The sequence below is a fragment of the Gorilla gorilla genome, chromosome 7, assembly GCF_029281585.2.
Source record: "Gorilla gorilla gorilla isolate KB3781 chromosome 7, NHGRI_mGorGor1-v2.1_pri, whole genome shotgun sequence".
NCBI lineage: Eukaryota > Metazoa > Chordata > Mammalia > Primates > Hominidae > Gorilla > Gorilla gorilla.
The window spans coordinates 138554914-138582074 of record NC_073231.2 but is presented as its reverse complement, the minus strand read 5'-3'; the positions used below and the strand labels follow the sequence as shown (position 1 = coordinate 138582074).

Sequence of the window (27161 nt, the reverse complement as noted above, 5' to 3'; positions counted from 1 at the left end):
CGATTAGACTCCTTTTAGCAATTTCCTTGCTTTGATTTTGCTGATACTCAGACCATTAACCATCTGTCAGTAGCTTGTGCTTCTTAAATGCCAGTTTTCACTTTGGCAATGATTTTGACTTCATTTTTTTCCTTGAAAGAAATGTGGTATTTTTCCTTCTAGTAGAAAAAAAAATCACCGTTTTTTTTTAGATGCCTGTGCATAAATGTGAAAGGAGATTGTTTATCAGCTACTATTAAGATGCAAAACTGTTTGTATATAAAAAATGCTGAATGATTTTGATAGCTACTTGCAGAAAATAAGGGCGCTGTTAAAACGGTAGTGGTTTCAAGTTTCTTCCTTCCTCTTGTTATTTTCTCCCAAAACCCCACTTCTAACTCTCCCTCACACACCCACAGTTTTCTCCCTACAAATCAACCAGCCCAATCTGAAAGTCTAAATTCCTTTCTTTGTCCTAGATACTAATTGTCCATAATGGAATCAAATTTCACTAGCTTGTCTGTTAGGACTATTGACACCATCTCTGCACATGATAAAATTCTGCTTTAGAGTTTAGAATATTAATCAACTCCAACTTTCTCCAAGTAAAGTCTGTTGCCACGCCTTTGGTTCAACTGGAATGAATGAATGGATGATGTTTCTATAATTAAGAATACTCACAGTCTTTATACATTGGAAAAATGTTATGTAAAACAAAACAAAACTTTATTTCTTCCCCACTAATGTCTTTTGCTCATTATTTTACAGTAGAAGTGTCTTAATATGCACTAATGAGGGAGAGTCTAGAACAATGATTGAATTCCTCAGATTACTGAGTAAGCTGCAATAACCAACACATTGGGTAATTGATTTAGGTTTTCTCCTGCTTCACACAAGACGTTTTTTCCCATCCTTACATGAGCTCAGTTTGATGCTAATGATTTATTATTGCCTCATTCTGCACTAAGAAATTTCTTTTTTTTTTTTTTGAGACAGAATCTCGCTCTGTCGCCCAGGCTGGAGTGCAGTGGCGCGATCTCAGCTCACTGCAAGCTCTGCCTCCCAGGTTCACGCCATTCTCCTGCCTCAGCCTCCCCAGCAGCTGGGACTGCAGGCGCCCACCACCACGCCCTGCTAATTTTTTGTATATTTTAGTAGAGACGGGGTGTCACCGTGTTAGCCAGGATGGTCTAGATCTCCTGACCTTGTGATCCGCCCGCCTCGGTCTCCCAAATTCTGAGATTACAGGAGTGAGCCACTGCGCCCGGAACTTCTAGAGTGTTATGTGGGAGAAGGAACAGAAGATAGAAGCCTCTAGTTTATGTCTTGCTTCCGGTAGATCCCTGGTGATAAGGGTACCTGCACTACTGAAGTCTTCCTGCTGAAGCTGGAACGTCAGCTATTCCCATCTTCTTACATGCCTCCACTGTTTGCAATTATACATATTGATACATGTATCAACATATGTAACTGTTGATCAAGTATGATACATTCTACTTCTCTCTCATTTGTTTATGCAGGTTCTTCCAGGTTGGAAAGAGAATATGCTGGAGAGCTGTCTCCCACGTGCATTTTCCCAAGGTATACTATGGGGCTTCTTTTAAAAAATAATCATTCTGGCCGGGCGTGGTGGCTCATGCCTGTAATCCCAGCACTTTGGGAGGCCGAGGCAGGCGGATCACGAGGTCAGGAGATGGAGACCATCCTGGCTAACACGGTGAAACCCCGTCTCCACTAAAAATACAAAAAAAAAAAAAAATCGGCGCAGCGTGGTGGCGGGCCCCTGCAGTCCCAGCTACTTGAGAGGCTGAGGCGGGAGAATGACGTGAACCCAGGAGGCGGAGCTTGCAGTGAGCCGAGATCCCACCACTGCCCTCCAACCTGGGCGACAGAGCGAGACTTGTCTAAAAAAAAAAATCATTCTTCGCTGGGCATGGTGGCTCACCCCTGTAATCCCAGTACTTTCGGAGGCCGAAGTGGGTGGATCACCTGAGGTCAGGAGTTTGAGTCCAGCCTGGGTAAAACATGGTGAAACCTTGTCTCTACTAAAAATACAAAAATTAGCCGGGCATGATGGTATGTGCCTGTAATCTCAGCTACTCGGGAGGCTGAGGTGGGAGAATCACTTGAACCTGGGAGGCAGAGGTTGCAGTGAGCCAAGACTACACCACTGCACTCCAGCCTGGGCAACAGAGCGAGTCTCAAAATAATAATAATAATTATTATATTATTATTATTATTTTCCTGTATGTCTTGCTTTGTTGTATTATTGGTTTGAAATTATTATTTTAGCTATCATCTAGTTTTGAAAGGTTATTTCTTTTTGGTGCCATGTACATACTAAATAAAAACTTGCCTAATAGAATAATGAATATATATATATATAAAATATATGTTAGTGTCAATACATGGGCAGTTGTGAATTGTTTCTCTGGTGAGTGGTGAAACTATTGAATACTGATGAATGGTTACTTTGTCTCAATCTGATGTCTTTTTAAATATGCTTTCCTATCTTGTTTTACGAGAGCAACAGAATTCTATACCAATGGCCGAATTTTATGCTCTACCAAAACATGTGCAGTCTACCATTTTCTTGAAGTACTACAAGGAATTCTTTTTTCTTTCTTTTTTTAATGACTCTCTGACTGTCTCTTATTCCTTATACCGACATCAGTTGATGTTTCCCCTAGCATCGTGAGATGTGCCTATAGCATAAAGAGATCATATATTCATTTTAGGACCTGCTCCTTCTTGTAAATTGTAGGCCTCCTGATACTACCAAATGAATCAATATGAACAGAGGCACATGTGGAAAGAATCCATGCTTTAGAGTCAGATAGACTAGGCTTCATATCATAGCTCTGCCACTTACTAGCTATGTAAAATATCCAAGTAATTTGCTGTTTTTGTAAATCATTTTTTCCTGCTATATGATGAGGATAATAATGATACTTAGCTTGTAGAGATTTGTGAAGAGTAGATAAAGGGCAAAATAGGGGGCCAGGCTCATGCTAAGTGTTCAATAACTCTCATTAATTTGAAACAGTATTTTATTACAGGGCTGAGTGTGTATATTCATTGTATATAAGCTTTTAGATGTAAAAATATCAGAAATTCAGTAGAGCATGAGGCAGATGTGTAGAAGGATGAGAGAAGTTCTGTAATCTATCAGTGTGTAATTATCTAACATTTTTTAATGGTCCTAATGATATTTGTCCTTTCACCAACCAGTCTTTGTCCTATCCTAGGAAGCATGATTTAGGCTCTTCTAAGGCCTAGTCAGTAACCTCACAAGAAAAGAAAGGGCTTTGTCTTTGGGCAGTTGGGCTTGTTGCTGGGCTTTGCTGTGGGATTGGACTTTAGAAACCAATTGGAAAGGACCTGCTAAAAACGAATCCGGCTAAGTTTATTAGAGCAGAATGAAGCAAGACTCAAGATCTAGAGAAAATTTTGTTATCTGCTCTAAAGGTTTGATATTGTTCAGAAGGGTCCTTTTTTTAAACTATGATCCAGGTGTTGGAAGAGTGTCTTCATTTCGTTTACAATCAAGAGAGGATAGATAAAGGTAGGGGCATTATAAAGGAAAGATGCCAGGGGATTAGGGAGGCTACAGTTGATAACTGTTGAATGTTGAAGACTTGGAAATTGGAGTGCAGATAGAAATACAGGTCCAGAACTCTGAAACCTCGTAAGCGTCCAGCACCATATAGTTGCCCCATTAATTCTCACAGAGGCAAAAGGATGTAGAAGAAAGAGCACTAGAGTAGGAGAAAAAAAGATCTAGATTTTTACCTTGCCTCTCCCACTTGTAAGCCCTCAGTTATTGAACAATGGATTTAACCTACTGGAGCCTCCATTTTCATATTTATTAATAGGGGTAAGAAGAACCAAAATGTGCTGTTAAAGTGGGTCAGGGCATGTCTGGAAATAGTCCCTTTTGATGTTTCCAAAGTCTCAAATTTCTACCTGTACTATTCAATATTTTTATCAATGATTTGGATTGAGGACATATAGATTCCAGGGATAACATATTTGTATGACATCAAGTAAATATATTAAAAGTATTGTGTAACATAATCAGAATCCCTCAAAATTCTCACAGCACAAAATGAATAGCCATTCAAATAGTAGCCAACGTATTTAGCTTACCACCCTTAGGCAATGGAAAGCATAGGCATTAACAACCGCCATTAAATTATGACATTAAATATTTATAGAAATCTATGAGGTTTATTTTGGTTGATCTTTACTGCACAGATTCACATTTGTTAAAAAACAACAACAACAGCAACAACAACTAAACCTTGGAGAGAATAATTAGCAAGAGGTAGAGCCAGGATTGAAAGCAAGGGTATAAACCTAGCTCTATCTGCAAAGTCTTAATTACATATTGACCTTGTAATATAAAATTGGTCCAAAAGTCTAAGAGAGGAAAGGTACATCTAAATATACAGGAAAAAGACTAGAAATCGATAGTTTATTTAGATGAGATCAGGCACGTTCAGGGTGGTATGGCCGTAGACTTGATAGTCTATTTAATAGTGTGATAATATGTTGGTAACTGGAGGGAAAAAAAAGAATCAAGCTAATGTGACTTGAGCTTCATTGCTAAAGACATGGATTCTATAATGAGGGAGGTGATAGTCCCTATATCCCTTGGGCAGACACACCTAAAGGGCTGGGTTCTATGGTTGGCATGATATTTAAGAGGAACTCTAAAAAGTGGAGAATACTCAGAGAAAAGCCATCAAACTATGATAACTAAGGGATCAAAACTACATCATGTCGTGTAAAGATGAATTAAATGAACTGGAGGACTTTTAGTATGGAGAAGCGAGGACCCAGGAAGGACATGGAAACTCTCTTTAAATAGCTGAATAGGTCTCAAATGGAAGATAGAAGGAACAGAAAAGGAAGGGAAAGACAAGAAGGGAGGAAGTGAACATTTATTAAGCCCATACTAGGTGCTAAGCACAGACCATTTATTTCATTATTTAATTATTAAGATAACCCGATAATGGAGATTTTTTTTCTCGTTTTACAGATAAGGAAACAGTCTGAGAGGCTAAGTGACTGGATTAATGTTACTCACCTAAGCAATGACAGAGTTGGAATTACGGGCTTAGAGGGGGATTGACTTCAAATTCCCTGTCTTGTCCACTATGCTACAGTCCATATTTGTTCAGTGAAGGGTTGTGGGGGTGCTTAGTAAGTGTGGGGTCCTTCTTACTGAAGGTGTTCATGCAGAGAAGGGACAATGTTTGTTGGAAATACAGCAGATGGGACAAGCAGAATTTGGTGGGGCTGCAGACATGACCGCCAAAACTCCTGATTCTTAGAATCTGCGATTTTCTGGAAGCATATGGTCCCAATTTATGCAATTAAGTGGAATACATAATATGTAGAAATTACTGAAAACATCAAGGTAAAGAGCACATGAGAGCTATTATACTATCAGTGCTGTTAATTGATTCACAAAAAACCACCCCAAGAATTCAAATATATTCAGACAATATATATTTTCATAGGTTTTACCAGATTTCCATAGCCTGTCAGGTGATTTCATTCAGTAACTGGCATTGAGTTTATTTACATACTGAACATTTTTTAGGCTTACAGTATCTGCCCTCCAGTAATGTATAAAATAATTACTGAGGCGGACATACATACACAAAAATCACAGTGAGATTAGTTGGGGTTTAGGACAAAGAGAAATAATTTTTAAGGGAGAAAAGAGGGAAAAAAACCAAGCAGTTTTGAAGAAAGAACACATAACATATTCTTTTCTCGAATATGGCTCTATTACTGTTGTCACCAGGCTTCCACCAAACCTCACCTCAAGAAACTTTGCATTTATGAAACATTTTCACAATAATTTGGTTGCCTTTTAATTATAGAGCCATGTGATACCTTCCTTCCTTCCTTCCTTCCTTTCTTCCTTTCTCCTTTCTTTCCTTCTCTCTCTCCCTCTTTTTTTTTCTCTCTCTCTCTCTTCTTCCTTCCTTTAGATAAAGGGTCTTTGCTATGGTGCCCAGGCTGGAGTGCAGTGGCTATTCACAGGCATGAAGAGCACACTGCAGCTTCCAACTTCCTGGGCTAAAGGGATCCTCCTGCCTTAGCCTTCTGAGTAGCTGGGACTATAGGCACATGCCACTACGCCCAACTCAATGTGATTGTTTTTTAAAACTAAGACACATATAGATTTACTCAAGGAATTACGGGCCTTCCCTGGATACCAAATCAGGGAAGATAACTATGTGCCCATTTGTACAGCCAGCCTGGAGGGAAATTTGCAAAGGCCAAAAATGATCATTTTGACTGCATGTTCACCGTGTTTCTGGTGGCTACATAGTTATAATGTGTCTATTACAGTGACAAGATTGAAGATCTGGCAACTGGAGGGCTATTCAAAGTAAGAGAGTAGAGGGGATTTTGAGCTTCCAACATCCCATCCAAAAAAATACAATAGACTAACATCAAACGTAGGTTAACCATATGGTGAGGAAAGTGATTAGCCATCGTGTTTTCACTGAAGTTTAAAATAGAAAGAAGCGCTAAAGTTTCTGTAGTTCAACGCTGTCATAGGTGAGATGAAGCCCAGAACGTTAAGAGTGACATTCCTAATGGTTGCAGAAGTAATTGACAGTCATGGATGCAAAGATGTTATTTTCCTTCACAGTGATGAGACATGGTTTATTTGGGACTGGATGTACTGAATAGAGATTTAAAGTGCGTTCTCTTTTCCTTCTTAGTTTCACCTGTGATTCCCTGGATGGTGACCATTCTTTTGAATGCGGCTCCATAGATCCCCTGACAGGCTCCCACTATACCTGTCGCCGAAGTCCCAGACTCCTCACCAATGGCTACTATATTTGGACCGAAGACAGCTTCCTGTGCGACAAAGATGGCAACATAACTCTGAACCCATCCCAGACCAGCGTTATGTACAAGGAGAACTTAGTTAGGTAAGCAGAGCACATTACAGAAAGAAATCTGAAGTCCAATCCATCCATTAATTGTTCATTCATTCATTTATTCACTCAACTATCTTTTATAAGGAGCCCATTATTGCTCCAGACTGTGGAAATACAAAGGGTAAGAGGGGACCTGTCAACAGGTCAATCCATCCATTAATTTTGTTCACTCATTCATTTATTCACCCAACTGTCTTTTATAAGGAGCCCATTATTGCTCCAGACTGTGGAAATGCAAAGGGTAAGAGGGAATGGGCATAGCCAGCATGAAAACAAATGAAAGCAATGAAATAATACAGGTGCCAGGATAGAAACCCATCAGGGTGCAGTGAAGGAATAAAAGAAAGGAGATCCATTTTACTTGGGGAATAGGTAAAAATAAACTCACCAGTGGTGGTGATGGCTGATTTAAGTCTTGAAAAATGTAGGATGTTAGTTAAAATAAAAGTAGGAAAGAGGACTTCTGGAAAGATGGCACAGGTCTGGGGTTCTGAGAGACCCTGGTAAAACTTGGGGAATAGCAAATAGTTTGGTAGGAATAAACTTAGGGTGGGAAGAGGTGTTTTGTAAGAAAGAAGACTGAGCACGGGAGCAGGGGCTGGATGAAAGGGGTTAAATTTAAGGCTAAGAAGTTTGAGCAGTACTCTATAGATAAAGAGGGGGCATTGATAAATTATCAGATTTATTCTTAGAAAGATAATAGTGACTGCTATGGAAAGGATGGGTAGTTGGATGTGTGTGAATATGTGAGTAGAGAGTGAGTACACTGGGAAAAATGAAGGCAAGGTATCCACAGATTAAAAGCAAGTTGTGATAGCAATGATGAAAGAGTAAGGGTGGGGAAATAGATAAAAAGAATGGTAAAGGGGTGGAATCTTCATCATCCAAAGATGTGGGAGGTCAAGCAAAGGAAGAACACTTGCATGAATCTTAGGACTCGGGTTCTGTCAACTGGATGTATGGTAGGACAATTTACCAAGATCAGAAAGAAAGGACGGGCATGTCTGAGGAAAGAAGATGGATGAGTTCACTTTGCATTGGTAAATTGGGATAATCACATTCATTTTCTTTTGCTTCAAAACCACCCATATGCTGACTTTATCAGTCAGCTATTGACACAATAAAGCTGTGTAACAAATAACTATCAAATCTTAATGATATAAAATAATGAGTCCACACATGTTTGGAAGTCAGTGGAGTAGGTTGGTTTAGTCTGAACTAGGTTGAAGTTGGCTTCAGTTGGAATCAAGTATGCATTATATAGGTCATTCCCTTGAGACCATTGGACTACAGAAAAATGTTCTTTCCATTGTAATTACATAAATGCAAGAGGACATACCCCAACAGCAGATACATTTCAAGCCTCTGTGTGCATCAATCTGCTACCATCTCATTGGTCAATTCAACTTATATGGGCAAGTTGTAATAAGGGTCAGGGAAATGCACTCTACCCTTGTTGATGAGGGAGGGAGGGATTTCCTACAGGCATCTCAAACCCAGTATGTCCAAAATAGAAAAGGTCACATTTCTTGCAAAATATTTCTCTCATGATTTCTATTTCAATGAAAAGAAGCACCACTTATCCTCTGTTGTGAGTCTCTCTAGACTTGACGTTTTTATTCATATATCCCTTTTAGTCAGTCCGTCAGTATAAGATGGTATAGGTAGTAACCTATAGATCTAAATATGTAATGATTCAAACAAACCAGATTTTATTTCTTTTTCTTTTCTTTTCTTTCTTTCTTTTTTTTTTTTTTTTGGAGATGGAGTCTCGCTCTTTCGCCAGGCCGGAGTACAGTGGCGCTATCTCTGCTCACTGCAACCTCCGACTCCCTGGTTCAAGCGATTCTTCTGCCTCCGCCTCCCAAGTAGCTGGGATTACAGGCATGGTCTCGATCTCCTGACCTTGTGATCCGCCCGCCTCAAACTCCCAAAGTGCTGGGATTACAGGTGTGAGCCACTGTGCCGGGCCCAGATTTTATTTCTTGCTCATGTAATTGTCCAGCATGAGTGTTCTAGCTTAACTGGTGACCCACCTTGAAGCAGAGACTCAGAGACCCAGCCTCTTTCTTTCATCATATGCATCTGCTAAACCTGCGAGCCTTGTAGAGGCTGTGCCATGGTGGAATTGCCTGGAGCCAACTGGTAAAAGTAGAAAGAAGGTGAGCTGAAGGAACATCTTCTTTCCCCAGCCCGTAAATGGTACAGATCACTTCTGCTCACATTGCACTGGGGAGACCTTAGACTCATGACCACACCTAATGGCAAGGGAGCAGAAAGATCTAGTTCAGTTGTGTGTCCAGGTACAGTGTATTTGGTGAGAAGGTTATTGTTTCCACCACAAATGTGAAGACCAAATGAATCTACTTCCTAAAATTATTTTGAATTGTTCCTCTTGTCTTTCTTCCCATAGCTATTTTCTTCATTCAGGCCACCATCACCTCCTGTTTAGATTTCAGCCATGGTTGATTCTGATGCCTCCTGGATTACCTACCTTCCAGTACATTCTCCAGGCCAGGCTATTGCAAGGTGGTTTTCTTACATTGGTTAGGCACCCTCCTTCAGGAAAGTCTTACTCCATTTTCTTTCTTCTCATTTCACCTTACATAACTGCCAATATTTGCTATAAAAAATAAAATAAATTTATTGATTGCTTTCTGTGTGCTAGGGACTATCTCAACTGTTTTGGATATATACTACCATTTGATTCCAAACTCCTGCTCTGGAATCTTATGACATAGATTTTATTACTGCCATTCCCATTTCACAAAGGTGAAACATGAGTTCAGAGAGGTTGAGTAATTTTCCCAAGCTCACAGGGCTATTAGGTGGAAATAGGATTCCAGCTCAGATGGTCTGACTTTAGAGAATCAGTTTTGAAATACCACTTTTAACTCTAGCCCACGTTATACAGATATTCTTGATGTTAAAGATGTCTCATCCATACTTTTTGTTCTCAAATTTGATGAGCGCCCATCCCATAATACATACTTAATAAAGAGTTGTTTAGTGAATTAATGAATATGAGAATAAATGAATAAAAATTACTAATTCCTGTTTATTCAATTTTAATTGATCTCATCTTAGAGCCTACAAGAATCTTTAAAATTTGGTTCATTTTCACAAGAATGTGTTCCATTGTCATGAACTCTACCATTTTTCTCAACTTGTTGTTCCTGAAACCTATGACAGAGAGAGTTCAAATAAAGCAGACTTTCTCAACAGTAGCACTATTCACATTTTGTACCAGATAATTATTTGTTGTGGGCAACTGCCCTGTGCGTTGTAGGATGTTTAATGGCATCTCTAGCCTCTTCTCACCATCTGCCAGGAGCGCTCCTTCCCTGGTGTAACATTAACAAAATGTCTCCAAAACCTGTCAGATGTTCCCTGCAGCCAAAATCAACCTGGTTGAGAACCATCAGGATAAAGAATGCACAAGACTTGTTGCAATTCATCTTAACCACCAAGGGAAAGCACAATTCAAAATGCATCTTCTGATAGCAGCTATAGCTAAAGAGCAGAATTTTGTGATGGGAAAACTGTTCCATGCCCACCTTGCCTGTGATGGGAAAGCTGTCCCACTCGACCTTGCATTACCTAGCTTTGGTTCAGGCCCTCAGTATTTTTCACCAGTACAGTGTGCTCAGCACAGGGCTTGACACATCACAGGCAGATACGCAACAGTGAATCCCCTGTGCACTTCGATTAGCTCCTCTGACCTCAATCTTGCACCTCTGAGCCACCCTCTGCTACCAACAATTTTGGAAATGCAAACCGAATTATGTCATCACTAATCTCTTCCCTGTAGCCATGCTTTAGAGGTCTCCCATTGTTCCGACACTAAATTCCAACTCCCTTGTATCATATAAGAAGTTCATCATTACTTACCTTCCTTTTACCTGTCCAGCTTCATTTCTTGGCATGACCTAATCAGACTTACTGGTTCCTCAATGAACAGATCAGATCATCTGATGCAGCTTAGAACTCACTTCTCCCAGAAAAACTCCCTTGATTATCAATTAGCACTGCCACTCCTGGTGCCCTCACAGCAGCCTCTAGGTAATCCTTTCAGAGCACTTATCCCCTATATAGCATAGCGATCAAAAGCAAAGACCGTGGAGGCAGACTCTCCGGGATTGCATCCCAACTATGTTACTTACTAGCTGCATGACCTCAGCTAAGTGACTTAACCTATCTGTGCCTAAGTTTCCTGATCAGAAAAATGGGATAATAATAGTATCCGTTTCATACAGTTGTTCTGAAGATACTGTGAGTTAATCTATGTAAAGCACTAAGAAAGATGCCTGGCATAGAATAAACTCTAGGAAAGCATTACCTATATGTGCATTATTATTTCTTTCTTTCTCCCATAATGCATTGTGAACTTTTCACACACACAAAGTTTTGTCTTTTACCTCAGTACTCTTGACATTGAGCCAAGGACCTGGCACACAGTAGAATTTTGAGAAACTTTTGTAGAATTAATGCAGTGAGCAGACTTGGGTTGTAGAAATGTACTCTGCGCATCAAATCACAGTTTTGAACTAAAGGTAACTATTATTCGTTGTTCACCATGCTTTCATTTCTCTCTAGGATATTTAGAAAGAAAAAGAGAATCCGCCATTCCTTTTCTTCTCTCTTCAACCTCAGTACCTCCAAATCTTGGCTGCATGGAAGTATCTTTGGTGACATCGACTCTTCTCCAAGTGAAGACAACTGGTTGAAGGGGACCAGGAGGTTGGACACAGACCATTGCAATGGAAATGGTGAGTTTGAGTCTTCCTTTCCATAGCAAAATTTTATCTCCAAGTGGGCAGTGGTAACCCTGTGGTCCTCAACCAATGTCAGTTCCAGGGATGACAGTCATTTTGGTGGAGAGATGGGCCACATTTTTAAAATTCACTTAAAGTTCTCTCTATATTACATGTGTGATCAAAACACATATGTGTCTATGTCATGCAAAATAGCCTAATGTAAATGTGTAAATTATTAAGTTGATAATGATGGGAAAATATTTGCACATCTCCACTGTATTTTTTCTGTAAGGGATATTGGTGGAGAAAGGATACTAGAGTCAGATTTAGAAGACCTGCATTGGAAAAAATGTGCTGGAGTCAGGGTTCAAGTTCCAGTATGAGTGCACTTGGATAGTACTTAACTTTGCTGAGTTTCAATTTCTTCATAAAACCATTAATATATATGTGTGTGTGTGTGTGTGTGTTTGTGTGTATGTATATAAACATATAACTGTTGAAATATAATACATATTAGATACATATAATATATACATATTGTGTAATAACTAATATTAATACAGGTAAATATGTGTATATACATATATATAAACACAGTGATGGGAACTCAAAGCATATATTTTAAAATTTATTTTTCTTTTTCAACTTTTATTTTAGAATCAGGAGGTACATGTGCAGGTTTGTTACTTGGGTATATTATGTGATGTTGAGGTTTGGGTTATGAATGATCCCATCACCCAGGTACTAAGCATAGTACCCAACAGTTAGTTGTTCAACCCTTGCCCCCTTCTCTCTCTCCCCCATCTAGTAGCCCCAGTATCTATTGTTGCCATCTTTATATTCATGAATATCCAGTGTTTAGCTCCCACTTATAGGTAAGAACATAGGGTATTTGGTTTTCTCTTCCCGTGTTAATTTGCTTAGGATAATGGCTTCTAGCTGCAGCCATGTTGCTGCAAAGGGCATGATTTCATTATTTTTAATGGCTGTGTAGTATTCCATGGTGTATATGTACCATTTTCTTCATTCAATTCAATGTTGATGGAAACCTAGGTTGGTTCTTTGTCTTTGTTATTGTGAATAGTGCTCCTGAAAATGTGAGTGTATGAGTTGTTTTGGTATAATGATTTGTTTCCTCTTGGATATATACATAGTAATGGGATTGCTGGATGAAATGGTGGTTCTAAGGTCTTTGAGAAATTTCCAAACTGCTTTCCACAGTGGTTGAACTAATTTACATTCCCACCAACAATGTATAAGCATTCCCTTTTCTCTGCAGCCTCATCAACATCTGTTGTTTTTTGACTTTTTAATAGTCACCATTCTGACTGATGTGTGATATAGTGTCTTATTGTGCTTTTGATTTGCATTTCTATGATTAGTGATGATGAACATTTTTTCATACGTTTGTTGCTGCGTGTATGTCTTCTTTTGTGAAGTGTCTGTTCAAATCTTTTGCCCATTTTTATATGGGATTATTTGGTTTTTGCTTATTCAATTGTTTAAACTCCTTATAGGTTCTACATATTAGACCTCTGTTAGATTCATAGTTTGTGCATATTTCTACCATTCTGTAGGTTGTATATTTACTCTTGTTGATAGTTTCTTTTGTTGTGCAGAAGTTCTTTAGTTTAAAGAACTTTAGGTTCTATTTGTCAATTTTTGTTTTTGTTGCAATTGCTTTTGAGGACTTATTCATAAATTATTTTCCAAGGCTGATGTCCAGAATGGTGTTGCCTAGGTTTTCTTCTAGGATTCTTATAGGTTAAGGGAGGTCTTACACTGAAATCTTTAATCCATCTTGAGTTAATTTTTGTATATGGTGAAAGGTAGAGGTCCAGTTTTATTCTTCTGCATATAGCTATCCCAGCTCCATTTATTGAATAGAGAGTCCTTTCCCTATTGCTATTTTTTGTCAACTTTGTCAAAGATTAGATGGCTGTATGTGTGAAGCTTTACTTTTGGGTTCTCTATTCCATTTCGTGGGTCTGTGAATTTGTTTTTGTACCAGTACCATGCTGTTTTGGTTACTATTGCCTTATGGTATATTTTGAAGTTGGGTAGTATGATGCCTCTGGCTTTGTTCTTTTTGCTTAGAATTGCTTTGGCTATTCAAACTCTTTTTTGGTACCACATGAAATTTAAATAGTTTTTCCAACTCTGTGAAAAATAATATTGATAGTTTGATAGGAATAGTTTGAATTTGTAGATTGCTTTAGGCAATATGGCCATTTTTGTGATATTGATTCTTCCAATCCATGAGCATGAGATGTTTTTCCATTTATTTGTGTCACTTATAATTTCTTTAAGCAGTTCTTTGTAGTTCTTCTTGTAGAGATCTTTTACGTCCTTGGTTAGAGGTATTCCCAGTTATATTATTTTTTGTGGCTATTGTAAATGGGACTGCATTCTTGATTTGGCTCTCAGCTTGAATGTTGTCAGTGTACACAATGTTATTAGGGTACAGAATTGACTACTGATTTCTGTACGTTGATTCTCAAAGTATATTTTAAAGATGAAATGGGACAATGAATATCCGTCATAGTTCAATGTCTGGTGCTCAGTAAGTTGTAGTTATAATTATTTTTATTACTAGAATGGAAACAACAGATATTAATTGGACACTTACCATTTTCCAGGCACTGTGGTAGGTCAGGGGATACAAAGATGAATATAAACAATGTAACCCCTGTCTTCTTGGGCCTTATGGTTTACTGGAGCAGGGACTGGGGTTCAGCTCTTTGTTAAATAAGTGCACAAACATGACATAATGATTGTGGTAGGTGCTATGAAAAAAAGTTATATGATATAATGGGGAATTCGACTCATTTGGAAACTTAAGAAAGGCTTCCATGTGGAACTGGCAATGGAGATCAGTGCCAGACAATGAGAGAGGATTTTTCTGGGTGAAGGGGAAAGGTAAGAACATTCTGTGCTGAGGAGACAAAAAAGTCTGGAGTGTGAGTTGCCTAGTGAGTAGATGTGCTTGGTGAGGGAAGATAGCATACATGGTTTGAAACACAGTGAGTTTAAGTTTCTTTGGGACATCCAAGAGACAATGTCAAGATGGTGTTGGTATTTGCAATCCGGAGCTCAGAGGAGGAATCTGAGTTAAAGTTATACATCTGGGAGTCATATCAGTCTAGGTGGTTACTGAGGCCTTGCAGTGGATGAGATGGATTAGAAAGAGGGTATACAGTTTTCCAAAGAGGGAGCCTAAAATGGAATGTTGTGAACACAAACATTGAATAAGTGAATAGGACAGGATTAACCTGCAAAAGAGATTAGGAAGGAAGCATTCATGGAGGTGAGTGGAAAAACAAGAGAGTGCTGTGTAATGAAATTCCTGGGATAATAGTAGTATAAAAGGCGGGAGTACTCAGCAATGGCAAATCATGCTAGAAAAATAAATAGGATGAGGACTGAGTGTTCAACAGATTCATTTGCGTGGGGGTGACTGGTAGTGGAGTGAAAGTGGCAGAAGAGAACCAGGAGTACAATGAAGAGAGAATGAGAGGTAAGGAAATAAAGGAATGGCCTATAGAAGACTTTGATGTCTGCTGGGAAGGGAAAGGGAGAGATGAAGGAGGGTGAAGGCAAATGAGAAGATTGAGTGAGTCCCTGCAGCCTCTTCTTCCCCTTTCTCCTCCTCCTATCAACAATAGGGGAAATTTGAGCATGTGTCATGATACAGTTTGGCTGTGTCCCCACCCAAATCTCATCTTGAAATCCCACATGTTGTGGGAGGGGCCTGGTGGGAGGTAATTGAATCATGGGGGCAGGTCTTTCCTGTGCTGTTTTTGTGATAGTGAATATGTCTCACAAGATCTGATGATTCTATAAGGGGAAGTTTCCCTGCACGAGCTCTCTCTTTCCCTGCTGCCATCCATGTAAGACGTGATTTGATCCTCCTTGCCTTCCACCATGACTGTGAGGCTTTCCTAGCCATGTGGAACTGTAAGTCCATTAAACCTCTTTCTTTCGTAAATTGCCCAGTCTTGGGTATGTCTTTATCAGCAGCCTGAAAACGGACTAATACATGTCACTCATCAACAAATGGGCCTGAATTAAAAATGGGTTTGCAGGTCTACTTCGATATGTTATATACTCATTTAACAGTCATTCTTTCATTTATTCATTCACTCATCAAACTCACTGAGTATGTGCTATGTGCCAGCCACTGTACTAAACACAACACTCTTCCAAGCTAAGTAAGACACGACCCTAAACTTGAGAAATTCCTGGTTTAAAACAGGTAGGTAAATACATTTGCAAATAATTTGAGTATAATGCCTGAAACAGCACGAGAGATTTAAGAGTAGTATGTGGAGAGAATGTCAGAGGTTTGAGCAGAGGAGGCAGTGTTAGCTGTACCTAGAGGTGGCTGGGAGGGCTTCAGAGGGAGACAACATCGGAGTGTTTTTTTGTTGTTGTTTTGTTTTTTTTTTCTAGACAGAGTCTCACTCTGTCACCCAGGCTGGAGTGCAGTGGCGTGATCTTGGCTCACTGTGTGGGCGGCAAGCCACCCAGGCACCGAGGCAAGAGACTGAGGACACAAGCTGTTCCAGTATAATAAAATATAAAACAAGAATAGTTATACCAGATATAGATCTTAGATATGATTATATATGAATATCATTAATTATTAGTTTGTAGCAATTACTCTTTATTCCAATATTATAATAATCCTTGCTCTATAGTCATAACCTAGGAAAAACCAGGCCATACAGAGATAGGAGCTGAGAGGACACAGTGAGGAGTGACGAGAAGACAAGAGTGCAAGCCTTCTGTTATGTCGAGACAGGGCCACCAGAAGGGCTCCTTGGTCTAGCGGTGACACCAGCGTCTGGGAAGACACCCATTGCCAGGTGGACCGTGGTCTAGCGGTAGTGAAAAGTGTCAAGGAACAACACCCGCTACTTAGCAGACCGGGAAAGGGAGTCTCCTTTTCCCCCGGGGAGTTTAGGGAAGACTCTGCTCCTCCACCTCTTGTGGAGAGCCTGACATCAGTCAGGCTTGCCCACAGTTATCCGGAGGCCTAACCGTCTCCCTCTGATGCTGTGCTTCAGTGGTCACGCTCCCAGTCCACCTTCATGTTCCATTCTGTACACCTGGCTCTGCCTTCTAGATAGCAGTAGCAAATTAGTGAAAGTACTAAAAGTCTCTGATATGCAGAAATAATGGTGTAAGCTGTCTTTCTCTTTGTCTCCTCTCTCTCTCTGCCTCAGCTGCCAGGCAGGGAAGGGCCCCCTGTCCAGTGGACATGTGACCCACGTGACCTTACCTATCATTGGAGATGACTCACACTCTTTACCCTGCCCCTTTTGCTTTGTATCCAGTAAATAACAGCACAGCCAGACATTCAGGGCTACTACCGGTCTCCACGCATTGGTGGTAGTGGTCCCCCGGGCCCAGCTGTCTTTTCTTTTATCTCTTTGTCTTGTGTCTTTATTTCTACACTCTCTCGTCGCCACACACGGGGAGAGACCCACTGACCCTGTGGGGCTGGACCCTACACACTGCAACCTCCGACTCCCTGGTTCAAGCAATTCTTCTCCCTCAGCCTCCCGAGTAGCTGGGATTACAGGCACGTGCCACCACACCCAGCTAATTTTTGTATTTTTAGTAGAGACAGGGTTTCACCATGTGGGCCAGGATGGTCTTGATCTCCTGACCTCGTGATCCACCCGCCTCGGCCTCCCAAAGTGCTGGGTTTACAGGTGTGAGCCACCGTGCCCAGCCCTGAGTGGGTCTTAAAGGATGAGTAGGATGGCTAGGCAGAGATGAGCTAGGATGATATTCCCAGCTTCCCCATTCTATCTTCCAAACTGCTGTGAGGCTAACTAACCTTTTTAAAGCATAAATGTGGCGTTGTCATCATTCCTTAACACAGCATGCAAGGCCTTTTGAATATTTCCTACTTCTCCAACCCAAACTGGCTGCATAATTTTCAGGCTCAGTGCAGAATAAAACACAGGGCCCCCTGTTCAAAAATGCTTAAGAATTTCAAGTGTCAACCAAGAAAAACTGTTAAACCAAGAAAAAGGCCCTCGGGAGCAAGAAGCCCTGTGCAATGGCACTTGTCAAAGGTCCGTGTGGCTGGTCGTGTCTTCAACTCCACCGTTTTCCTTTCCCTTACATGCAGTTGACACAGATCACACTGATCTTTCAGTTTCCTGAATGGATCCTGCTCTTCCACACATCTGTGGCTTTACTTATGACACTCACTCTGCTGTCATTCATTTATGAATTCATTTGGAAGATTTTATTGAGGGCCAACGATGTTCTGGGCATTATCCTACACAATGGACATAGTGGTGAATAAAATGGACGAAATGACTTGCTCTTGTGGAACTTGCATTTCTACTGGGGGAGATAGACAATAAATAAATTATGTAGCATGTTAATAAGTGGTGAGTGGTATGGGAAACAAGAAAGGGGGAAGTGATGGAGATTGCAAATGTAAATAAAATGATTAGAGAAGGCCTCATTGAGAAGGACTTTTGAGCATTGGCTTAAAAGCAAAAGCAAAACAGCTCTGTGGATATCTGGGGGAGGAACAATCCAGGCAAGTGAAATGCTGGTGTACAAGTTCTAGTCTCAGAGCCTGCACTGGGCTGAGTGAGTGAGGGGGGATAGTAGGGAAGAGACTGAAAGGTGTGTCAGGAATGCAAGTGGGAAAGGACAAGGGGAGCTGTGGGGTCATTTCAAAGGCTTTGCTTTCATACTCTGAGTGGAGGGCAAACCACTGGAGGATTCTGAGCTGAGGAATAACTTGTTTCGATTTACATGTTAAAAGGATTATTCCAGCTGCTGCGTTCAGATTAGATGTCCGCTATTAGGAACAGAAGCAAGAAACACGTTAAGAGGCTATTGGAGTGATTCAGGTGGGAGATAATGGCAGCTTGAACTGAGATGATAGCAGAATGGTGATGAGAAGTAGGATTCCAGATTCGTGTTACAGGTAGACTCAACAAGATTTGCCTACGTGGCTGTGAGAGAAAAAGAGAAGTCAAGGGTGCTTATTCCATGCTGAGCACTTCACATTTTGTCTTTTTAAAATATATTAGCTTGTTTACATACATTATCTTGTTTAAATATCCCCAAAACTCATAAGAAGTAGGTCATATTATCATATTTATTATAATTATGATAAAACTGAAGTTCAGGGTTAAGGAACTCGCCCAAGTTAATTTAGCTTATAAACAGCAGAGTTGGGGCCTGACACGGTGGCTCACTCCTGTAATCCCAGCACTTTGGGAGTCCGAGGCAGGCGGATCACGAGGTCAGGAGATCGAGACCATCCTGGCTAACATGGTGAAACCCCGTCTCTACTAAAAATACAAAAAATTAGACGGGCATGGTGACGGGCACCTGTAGTCCCAGCTATGCGGGAAGCTGAGGCAGGAGAATGGTGTGAACCTGGGAGGCGGAGCTTGCAGTGAGCGGAGATCGCGCCACTGCACTCCAGCCTGGGTGACAGAGAGAGACTCCATCTCAAAAAAAAAAAAAAAAACAAACAAACAAAAACAGCAGAGTTGCAATTCAACCTAGGTCTATCTGATTTAAAAGTCCAGACTCTGCTCTGCTGCCAGGAAGGGCTTTGTTCTCCTTTTCAAGGAGAAATCCATCATGTCCCTCATAGTGCAGGCCCAAAGAGCAAGCTAGAGGAGTCGTATAATGCAATAATCTATTAATTTAAGTGTATAGCAATTACATGGCTATGATTTTTCTTAATCTGCTTCCTAGACAGAAGACACACATAGCATTTTTTTTTAATTTTCAGTAACTTTGATTCACAAAATGTTACAAAAAATAGTATAGAGAGGGTCAGTGTATGCTTCACCCAGCTTTGCCCACTGATAACTACTTATACAGCTATAGCACATTATCAAAACCAGGAAATGGACGTTGGCACAATGCCGTGAAGATTCCACCAATTTTTACATATATTCCTGTGTGTGTGTGTGTGTGTGTGTGTGTGCATGTAATACTAGTTTTAAAAATGCAATAAGTGCTTGTTAAATGAAGAAACAGTTCTTAATATGATCAAAGGATTACTTAAATTGAGTGATTCTAGTTTTCCACAATGACAAGAGTGTAAAAGCAGGAAGAGGAGAGGGGAAAGAGCAGGGATGTGGGGGGTGAGGCCAGAAATATTAATCGTAGATATTTGAAGAACCTTTTGTGCCATATCGAGGATTTGGGGTTTTATCTAATCAATCAAGAATATTTTTTGATTCTCTTAAGCAGGGTGATGATGCAATCAGATTTGGAATTTTCAAGTTATCTTTGCAGTAGCACAACTGAGGATTGGATGGGAGCTCTGAGGCAATTAAAATCAACCAGTATCCTAAGGAAGTGGCAGGAAATAGGGAGGAAGGAAGAGACTTAAAGAATATTTTCCAAGGTAGAAGTGACAGGTTAATGATAGATAGAATATAGTAGTGAGAACGTGGGAGAATCAAAGAAAACTGATGTATTTGATTTGGGAGACTGCATTAAAAAATTCTGCAAGTCACCAAGGGCTGGAAGATAGTGTGGTAGAGTGATAAGGAAAATGAGCTTTTGAACTGGATGAACCTGAATTCAAATCCTAGAACCAGCTTTTCCCACCTGAGTGTTCTTGGGCAAGTTATTAACTAACCTCTCTGATCCTCTACTTCTTATATATAAAATAAAAAAATAGCATATAGAATGGGGAGGATGAAATGCAATAATTCATGAAAAATGTCACACCTCTAATATCTCTTATGAATACCAGGGGCTGGTATTCTGCTTAATACACATTAGCTCTAAAAAGGCGGAAAAGAACAGCTGAGGATCATCAAAACAGACAATGAATTGTATTTCTTATGGGTTGAATTTGAGATATCTTATGGGAAATAGATAACCAGCAGAGGTTTGGAAACATAAGAAGGGGGTTCAGGAGTAATTCATAAGCCAATCTGAGAAGCAATACAGTTGATTCATAAGCCAATCTGAGAAGCAATACAGTTTTTTGGAATAAAGAAGTCTACTTATGGAAAACAAGTGAATGAGAAGAAAGGAGTGGTAAGAAAGGAATTCAGGAGGTTGAACAGAAGCCCCAGTAATAATGATCCCTAATTGTGTGAGTGCTAGGGGCAAGCACAGTTCCAAGAAAGCCACATGTCATGTCGTCACTTCTCTGCAAAGCCTCTGAGTTATTATTATTTATCCCCATTTTCCAGGGGAAGAAGCTAAGGCAGCTTAGGTACTATATATGAGGCCACACAGGTAAGAAGTCGCATAGCCAGGATTTGAAGAGAAAAGTCTGAGCGTGTGCTCTTAATCACTGGACTACACTGGGAAAAAACTCTTTGGGGAAAGTTTCTCAGGCAAGGAAGCAAGAGAGTGTGGTGTTATGAAAGAAAAGAATATGAAGAACTGGCTAATGAAGCACAGCTTGATAAGGAGGTCAACTCAAGAATTCTGTAGTCCCTGGTAGATGTGTTATGTGTGGAGTCTTCCCTCAGAAGGCAAAGGAGAAGTTATCTTTCTGACTCTTTCTGACAGAGTGGCACAAATATCTTAGTACAGAGCTCTCGTTACTTTTTAATTGAGATATAATCCACGTTCCTTAAAACCTACCAACTTAACGTATACAATTCAGTGATTTTTTAGTATAGTCACAGGGAGGCCATGCAATCACGACTGCTTTTCTGTTCCAGAACATTCCATCAGCCCCAAAGAGAAACCTTATACTCACTCGCAGTCACTCCTCCTTCCCCACCAGCCCCTGAGGACCAATATTCATCTACTTTCAGTCTCCGTGGATTTGCCTATCTTGGACTCTCATTATTTTGTTTCATTTTGATAAAATGTTTAATTAAGGTGTTGTTGATGAAGTGGGCAATGTGATGTTTCAACATATGTATACACTGTGAAATGGGGAAATCAAGTTAATTAACATATCCATCACCTCGTATACTTACCATTTGTTATTGTTGTTGTGAGAACATTTAAGAGCTGCTCTCTCAGCAATTTTTTTTTTTTTTGAGACAGAGTCTCACTCTGTTGCCCAGGCTGGGGTGCAGTGGTCCAGTCTTGGCTTACTGCAACCTCCACCTCCCAGGTTCAAGCAATTCTCCTGCCTCAGCCTCCCGAGTAGCTGGAACTACAGGCATGAGCCACCATGCCTGGCTAAGTTTTTGCATTTTCAGTTGAGATGGGGTTTCACCGTGTTGGCCAGGCTGGTCTCAAACTCCTGAGCTCAAGTAATCTGCCCGCCTTGGCTTCCCAATGTACTGGGATTACAGGTGTGAGCCACCATGCCTGGCCCTCTCCTAGCAATTTTCAAGAATACAACACATTATTATTAACTCTAGTCACCATGATATAGGATAGATTTCCAGAACATTTTTCATCCTGTCTGACTGGAATTCTGTACCCTTTGACCAACATCTCCCCATCCCCTACCCCACCCACTCATGATTTTCTGAGGCTGCCTCTTCCTTTCAGTAGTTACTGCTGCTCCAGGAATGGCTTACTCAGGCTCACCTCTAATGTGCCTTTTGGAGTGTCCATCCATTGATTCTCCCCTGCTTTTTTCTGGAGCAACAAGGCAAGTGTCTTCTCAGTTCTAAAGCAACGTTTTCTAAGGTGTAGGGTAGGGTAGGAAATGCTGCTAGCACAGAGCAACAGTGAACGTTGACTCACACAGTAAGAGAGAAGTTGTGGCTCCTCTTCCAATTCGCTTACAATCCTTCCGATAAAACCAAGAAGACCAAGGCTCAGTTTAGAACCTTGGTAGCTGTCAGATTCTCTAACATTTGCTACAATCTCTTTGGTTTTAACATAGTTCTTCTTAACCAAGAACAGGCTCAGAGCTTTCTGCTACACCGGTATTTCACACGTATTAAATAAGGTTACATTTTCCATTGTACTTATTTCTACCTTTACTTTCTGTTTAGGGCATTTACGTGACTGATATAAAGTTTGCTTTAAAGTAAAAATGTAAAATGAGACAATCTTAAGAAAATATTAAATGGCTGAGAGCAAGCAGGTTCCAGGATTTGGCAAAAATCAGGAAAATAATGCCTGGATGACTGAAGTCTGAGAATCACTGTTCTAAAGACAGTATGTCACATATTTAGAAATTAACATCTAATTTTTCCTTCGTTGTCTCTTCAAAATATGTCCAAACAATTTCAAAGGGATTGGACCACAGCAATGCTGCACGTGCATGAGCTACCTTATTAAAATTCTCATGGTTTCCAAATATCCTCTAAATATAACAAATCAAACTACCTCCATCCAGAATCAGTAATTAGTCAACCTGGGTGCACACAGAACTTTGAAATCTTTCATCTCTGCTGTCAAAGTAATCACATCTTCCCCAGACTTCTTGCTTTCCAGATTTACCCAAGGCCCCGTGACTTTTATCAGCAATTTATTTTTCTCTGGAAATGCCTAGTTAGAAGACTCCAGAAGAAATCAAAATTAAATTGTTTTGCTGTTTTCTCTCTGAGCAATGGATGCAATCAAACATTACTTCCCCTGATTTTCTTGTGCTTCATTTTTCAGGCAAGAGGATGTTTTTGCCTGTTTTGTTTGTCCTCAGTTCACCCCTTTCCCAGCTGTGTTGACACCTTTCCTCATTAGTTGCAATTCATTCTTGAGCCACGGAATTTTGCAGCTACCCAGGCCCCAATACTGCAATTCGGGATGTGTTCCCAGCGCCTGTGAGTCATACTGAAGGAGAGCAGAGGATTCACGCAGGGAGGACTGAACAGGATGGACTCTGTTTCTGCCAGTCCTGGAAAAGGCAGGCTGACTCCAGGCAAGTCACCTGAGCTTGAGGTGCATGCCTTTCTCTAGAACTCATGCCTGTCACATAAATATCTTTGGGATGGCAACATCTGTATGTGGCTTTGGGCTTCTCTTTATAGGAAATAATGCCCATTTTTATATAAAAGGATATGGAAGATGTGCTTAGAAGATACAGAATCTTCCCAACAGAGGTAAAGTACATCAAATTTAGAAATCAAGTTAAACAGAATGAAATAGATATCTTCAACAATAATACAACTAGAGCTATTTGGTAAAATATTTTTTGCCTTATAATCCTTTTATTTGTTATTAAGTTTGGAGAAGAAAATTCACTGTCAATTAGGGAAAGTGAGTTTGGGTTAAACCATGTCTTTTCAGAGATGAAAAATCTCCTTGATCATTTTTGAATGTTAAGACTTTTTTGTGGTTTCTCTGTTGAATACCATATTTTCTTTTAGAAAATTTTATGTACAATTTCCAGTATTCTACGTATTTTTTATTTCATCCAACTCTCAGCAGCAAAGCTTTATATTCAACTGGGCAGCCCTGGGAAACAGCACATCTTTTTACTGTTGTTATAGTCTCGTCCACATCTACCCAGATTGTAGTTAAGGGGCACTCATGACTACATAATTAGCCGTGGAAGTTCCCATCTCTTTCTCACTTCCACATTGATTTGATCAGCTAGCCTCCTCTTTTTTTTTAACAGCTTTATTGAGGTGTAATTGCTATACAGAGAACTGCACATATTTCATGTGTACAATTTTATGACTTTAGACATATGCAGACACCTGTGAATTCCATCACCACAATCAAGGTAATAGACATATCCAACATGTCCCAAAGGTGCCTGTGTGTGTGTGTGTGTGTGTATGTGTATGTGTGTGTGTGTGTGTGTGCGTGTAAGAACATAACATGAGAGCTACCTTATTAATAAATACCATATTGTTAACTACAGGTACTACGTTGTAGAGCAGATCTCTATAACTCATCCTTCCAGCATAACTGAGACCATATTCACATTGAACAATGGCTCCCAATTTCCCCCACCCCAACCCCCATCCCCTGGCAGCCACTACTGTACTCTCTGCTCCTATGAGTTTGACTATTTTGGCTACCTCATAGAAGGAGAATCATGCAATATTTGTCCTTCTGTGACTGGCTTATTTCACTTGGCATACTGTGCTCCAGGTTTATGCATGTTCTTGCAAATGGCAAGATTTCCTTCTTTTTTTAAGATTGAATAATATTCCATTGGATGCATATACCACATTTTCATCATCCATTCATCTGTGGAAGGATACTTAGGCTGCTTCCGCATCTTGGCTACCATGCATGGTGCTGGGATGGGCATGGTCCAGGGCCCCCTCAGGAGCCTGGTCATTATTGGATGATCTGCGTGTTTCATTTTCTGTCACTCCTTTCTCTATGGCAACCAGCAGGGATGCATCCACAGACTGCTTTGTCAAGCTGCCAAAGGCTATGTGTAAGGCGGTGCAAGGAAGCCTGCAGGGTTAGTAGGAATTCCCCAGTCCAAAACCCCCAACTCAGTATCCAGGCTGAGGGGAACCACAGGTGAAGTCAGCCCACCAGCTATTCTCCTCTCTTGAAGTCGCAGTCTTAGCTCAACCTTAGCCTCCGTGGTGGCAAATACCGACCCACTTTCTCTATAGTTACTGTACCCTGTTATAACAGGCCTACGTTAGATTTTGCAAATAACAACACTACACATCTTAACCTCCCACCCCTTACCGAATTCTCTGTAAAACTTACTGAATGCTAACTATGAGCTGGGTACTAATTGCTGGTGTCTGGGACAGATGAAGTGACATTTTTCTCATAGAGCCTTTTGTTTAGTGAGGGAGACAGACACTAAACAACAACAACAAAAAAACACACACACACAAATTATGTATTCTATTGTCTGTGTTTCTGTAACAATGATAAAATCATAAATTATGATCTGTCCTCTGAAGGCAGAGAACAGAGTGTTTTGACTAGAGTAAGCACAACCAGGAAAATACAGACACGTGATTCCCGCTTGAAGCACCTACCAGAGTTGTCGAAAGGACTCTAACGATCCAGTTGCCTTAGACGGTTAGGTCAGCTCTCTCAATGACAGGGTTTCTCAGCCTCAGCATCACAGTATCGTGGGCAGGTAATGTCTTGTTGTGGCACCTGCCCTGTGCACTGTTGGGTGTTTAATAGCACCCCTGGCCTCTGTTCAGTAGATGCCCGTAACACCCCTTACCTCACTCCAAGTTGTGACAACGTAAACTGTCTCAAGATATTGCACCATGTCCCCGGGGAGGAGAAATCACCCCCTATTAAGAACTACTGTTGTATGAGGACCCCAATGTCTCTTGGAGCCCCATAGTCACTCAGCTCCTAGAATGGGAGACTGGGAATCTCGCAAATCTCTCACTGCTGAGTGAGCATTTTAACACACAAAGCAACTCATGTTACACTCATGCTCAAATTTTTTTAATGACTCTAAATCACCCACAGAATCAATATTAGCTTGGAGTGTGACATGAGACCCCACACAATGTGACCTCTGCTTAGCAGCCCAGACAGAATCATCTCCTGGGACTGACCTCACGCACATGCTCTTGTCTAGCTATACAGGAGGACTCTTCTGGGAACCCATCCTGGTCTCTCATAGATTGAGGTATTGTAATTTCTCCCCATCCCCACTTACTCTCTTCCTCTCTGCCTGGCCTGTCCTCTTCCTGCTGTCTCTCTGGGAGAACTGTTACTCGTCCTTCCAGTTTCCACTGAAGCACTGCCTCCTCTGTGAAGCCTCCTTGGATTTCCCTCAGACAGACTCAGACACCCCTTCCTAGATTCCCACTGGATAACTTGTTCCAGCCTTTGTTGTAGCAATTACCTCATTGCATCCTAATTGTTCATTTGCATGTATGTCCCTCTCCAGATCACGAGTAAGGCAGAGCAATATCTAATTTGACTTCCTTCTTCCAGAGCAGCATTTGCAGTACATACAATAACTGCATTGAATTAATAAATAGATCTGCCTGGCCCGTATCCATGCAGCTTTTGCCTCCCCCCTTACTTTTGCTCCACCTCCCAGTTCCTCTGGCTTCGGGGTCTTCTCTGGGTATGTTACCTGGGGGCTGCTTCAGTCTTTCCTCCCAGCTGGTTTGGTATCTTTCCTTAGTCATTTTATGTTCCAGACATTCCATGACAGCAATCAAGGCAGAGCAAGTTTCTATTTGTTAACTGGGGCTGTTCAGATTCCCCTGCTTGTTCCCCTTGAAGTTCCTACTACATGGTAAAAATCACCTTCTTGATTCTTTCCTTTCTTCCTCCCTGTTTTTCTTTTGTCCCTGTCTCTAAACCCTTCTCAGGAGCTGTGGCTATTCCCCACCAGGTCAAGTTGGTCTTTCCCAGAGGCCCTCTTGCTATGCCTGTTCAGCTCTGTGATGAGGCAGGGGGCAGAGATTACAGTCTTTACCCTCTGCTGGGGCACTTTCTTCTAGAGAGGACCCTGTCCTATGGTGAAGTCGGGGCAAGTAAGCAGCCATATGGGATAAACCCTGTGCCTAGAAATGTCTGGAGCAGGTTTAGGAATCCCTTCATGGTATAGCAAAATCCTGCATATCTAATTCAAAGTAAATATTACCTTCCCCAAGGTCAA

The 27161-nt window shown here is 40.8% G+C and overlaps 1 protein-coding gene across 7 annotated transcripts in view; it reads left to right on the top strand.

Annotated features, from left to right (window-relative positions):
* TMEM71 (transmembrane protein 71) overlaps positions 1–27161 on the top strand; it is a 49963-nt gene that overhangs the window by 1871 nt on the left and 20931 nt on the right. For all 7 annotated transcript variants that reach the window (XM_019031893.4, XM_019031892.4, XM_063709498.1 and 4 more), the window contains exons 3-5: positions 1500–1560; positions 6732–6944; positions 11550–11722. In XM_019031893.4, the coding sequence (XP_018887438.4) occupies positions 1500–1560; positions 6732–6944; positions 11550–11722 (447 nt within the window). The remainder of the gene's footprint in view (positions 1–1499; positions 1561–6731; positions 6945–11549; positions 11723–27161) is intronic.